Below are 2,244 nucleotides of genomic sequence, written 5' to 3'. Positions count from 1 at the left end.
TGGGTGGCCCCTCATTGTTCCCCACACCTGCTCCTGGCCCTTTTTCTCCCGCCAGAATGCCCTGGTGCTGAACTTGAAGCTGGACTGACTGGGACAGGATTTGCCTGCCAGCTGCCTGCACACCGTCCACTAGTTACACCCAGCAGAGGAGCCTGATTGGAACTGGGTGGGCCTGGCCCCCTTCCACTGGGGCTGATGAGGAGTGAGCAGGGCAGGACGGGGCTGGGGACTTGGCAATAAACAGGAGAAAGGCCCTAACGAACATTTGATGTTTTGACCTCTTTATTTGTAGAAAATTGATGTGTGTTTTTTCTTCCTCTTCAATGGGTTTTGGGATCTAAGAGCAGCTTGGGTCTGAGGGGCAGGCTTGAGCATATATTGAGTACCTGCTGAATGCCATGCTCAGAGCTTTACTTGTACCATCTCATTTAATCTATGCAGTAACCCTATAAGGGGAGGGTGACCATCCCCACTGTGTGTGTGTGTGTGTGTGTGTGCTCAATCACTCAGTCATGTCTGGCTCTTTGTGATCCCATGGACTATAGTCCACCAAGCTCCTCTGTTCATGGGATTTCCCAGACAAAAATACTGGAGTGGGCTGCCATTCCCTTCTCCAGGGGATCTTCCCGACCAGGGATTGAACCTGGGTCTCCTGCATTGCAGGCAAATTCTTTACCATCTGGGCCACCTACTGATGCTGTTCTTCAAACTGACCCTTCTTTAAAGTGAATGTATTTTTATATATAACAAAGTTAAAAACACAATCTAAAATAAGTGCATTCTAAGTGGATTCTCAAAATCAGTATCATTTACTAGAATGTTGAAAAAAAAAAAACCCCAAAACCTGTAACTTTGAAAAAAAATAAGGTACTTCAGAGCCCCTCTGATTGGCTGTTGCTCCAGCCCTGGGAATTATTGAGATGGTGGTCCCACGTACGTGTCCATGGTCCATGTGTTGCTGTTTGCGTCTGTCAGAAGGTCTCTGTCTCCATGGGTGGGTCTGTGTACCAGCCTGGCCCAGAGCCATGTCACCGAGGAAGGAGGGCCCCTCCCTTGCCTTGGCCTGGGTGCCTGGCCTGTCCCCTTTTCCCTCAGAGTCGACCTTAATCTCAACACCCATCATCTCCTGGCTCTGGGACAATGGTGGCCTTGAGACTGGCTGGCACATACAGATGCCTGGGTAATCTGTGGGTGGCTGATGCCTGATCCTAGGCGTGCCTGGGCTCCTCCACTCCCCTAATCCTGTCCTTAGATGTTCACACAGTACACTCACTGCTCCCCTCCCCAGCCCAGTGCACAGATGGAGAAACCAAGGCAGAAAGGCTGAGTCAGGAGGACCAGGTTCTTGCCTTGGCACAACCAGGGGCACACTACATGGCCTTGGACAAACCATAGCTCCTCCCTGGACCTCAGTTTTCCCATCTGGGAAATAGGAAAGGGGTTGAGTACTTTGACCTCTAATCTCATTGCGACCTTCTTTGAATGATCAGTTACCCTGGATTTACTCTGGGCAGAAAATGAGGGCTGGGCTGGCAAGGGGAGCCCTGTGCTGTGACCCCAGCTTCTAGAGAGGCAATAATGGGGGTTTTCTGCCCATGGGCACTGCTCAACTTCCAAGACTCCCAACCCTGGATGAGGAAGTGGAGGCTCAGAGAGATGAAGCCAGCGCCCAAGGGCACACTTGCATGTGGGGATGGGCTTGAACCCTGTCTGCCTGAGTCCAAGTCTCATTGCTTCTTCACACCACGTTCAGCAACAAGATGCATCACCATTATTTAAAGAACTGGGGCCCAGAGAGGGTATGTGGTCAGCTCAAGGTCACAGAGCAAGGAGGGAGGAGAGCCAGGTCTTTGATCCTGGACTCATGACTATCGACCCCCAAAGCCTGCCATGCAGCCCCCTGGGGGAACTGAAGACCACCCACCAATGCCCCAGATTTGTGTCCACACCATTCACCACCCAGCCTGCCTTCTCCCTTCCCAGCCCACTCTCAGCTGCAGTAACTTCAAGAAGGCCTCCCAGGGATCTTGCTATCATCTGAATTTCTCAGGCACCTTTGGCAGCCTTTCCTTAATGCTCTAAGGCCTATTTCCTGGACACCTGTACCCACAGCCAGACCAGTCAGGTGAGAGTGGACAATTTTAATTAACATCAGCCCTTTTGCAGGTTGGGGAAACTGTGGCTCTGAGATGGTAATGATCAGAGTCAGGAATTGGATTCAGGAATTCTGGCTACAGGGGCTTC

The 2,244-nt window shown here is 51.4% G+C and overlaps 1 protein-coding gene across 2 annotated transcripts in view; it reads left to right on the top strand.

Annotated features, from left to right (window-relative positions):
- Positions 1 to 238, top strand: part of BPIFB6 (BPI fold containing family B, member 6) — a 15,607-nt gene extending 15,369 nt beyond the window's left edge. For both annotated transcript variants that reach the window (XM_010841699.1, XM_010841700.1), the window contains exon 15: positions 56 to 238. In XM_010841699.1, coding sequence (XP_010840001.1) covers positions 56 to 88 — 33 coding nt within the window. In that variant the 3' untranslated portion in view covers positions 89 to 238. The remainder of the gene's footprint in view (positions 1 to 55) is intronic.
- Positions 239 to 2,244: the final 2,006 nt, after the last annotated feature.

The sequence above is a fragment of the Bison bison genome, unplaced genomic scaffold (genome assembly GCF_000754665.1).
Source record: "Bison bison bison isolate TAMUID 2011002044 unplaced genomic scaffold, Bison_UMD1.0 scf7180017864167, whole genome shotgun sequence".
Classification (NCBI taxonomy): Eukaryota; Metazoa; Chordata; class Mammalia; order Artiodactyla; family Bovidae; genus Bison; species Bison bison.
Note: the sequence above shows the minus strand (reverse complement) of the source record. Positions and strands in the feature narration are given on the sequence as shown.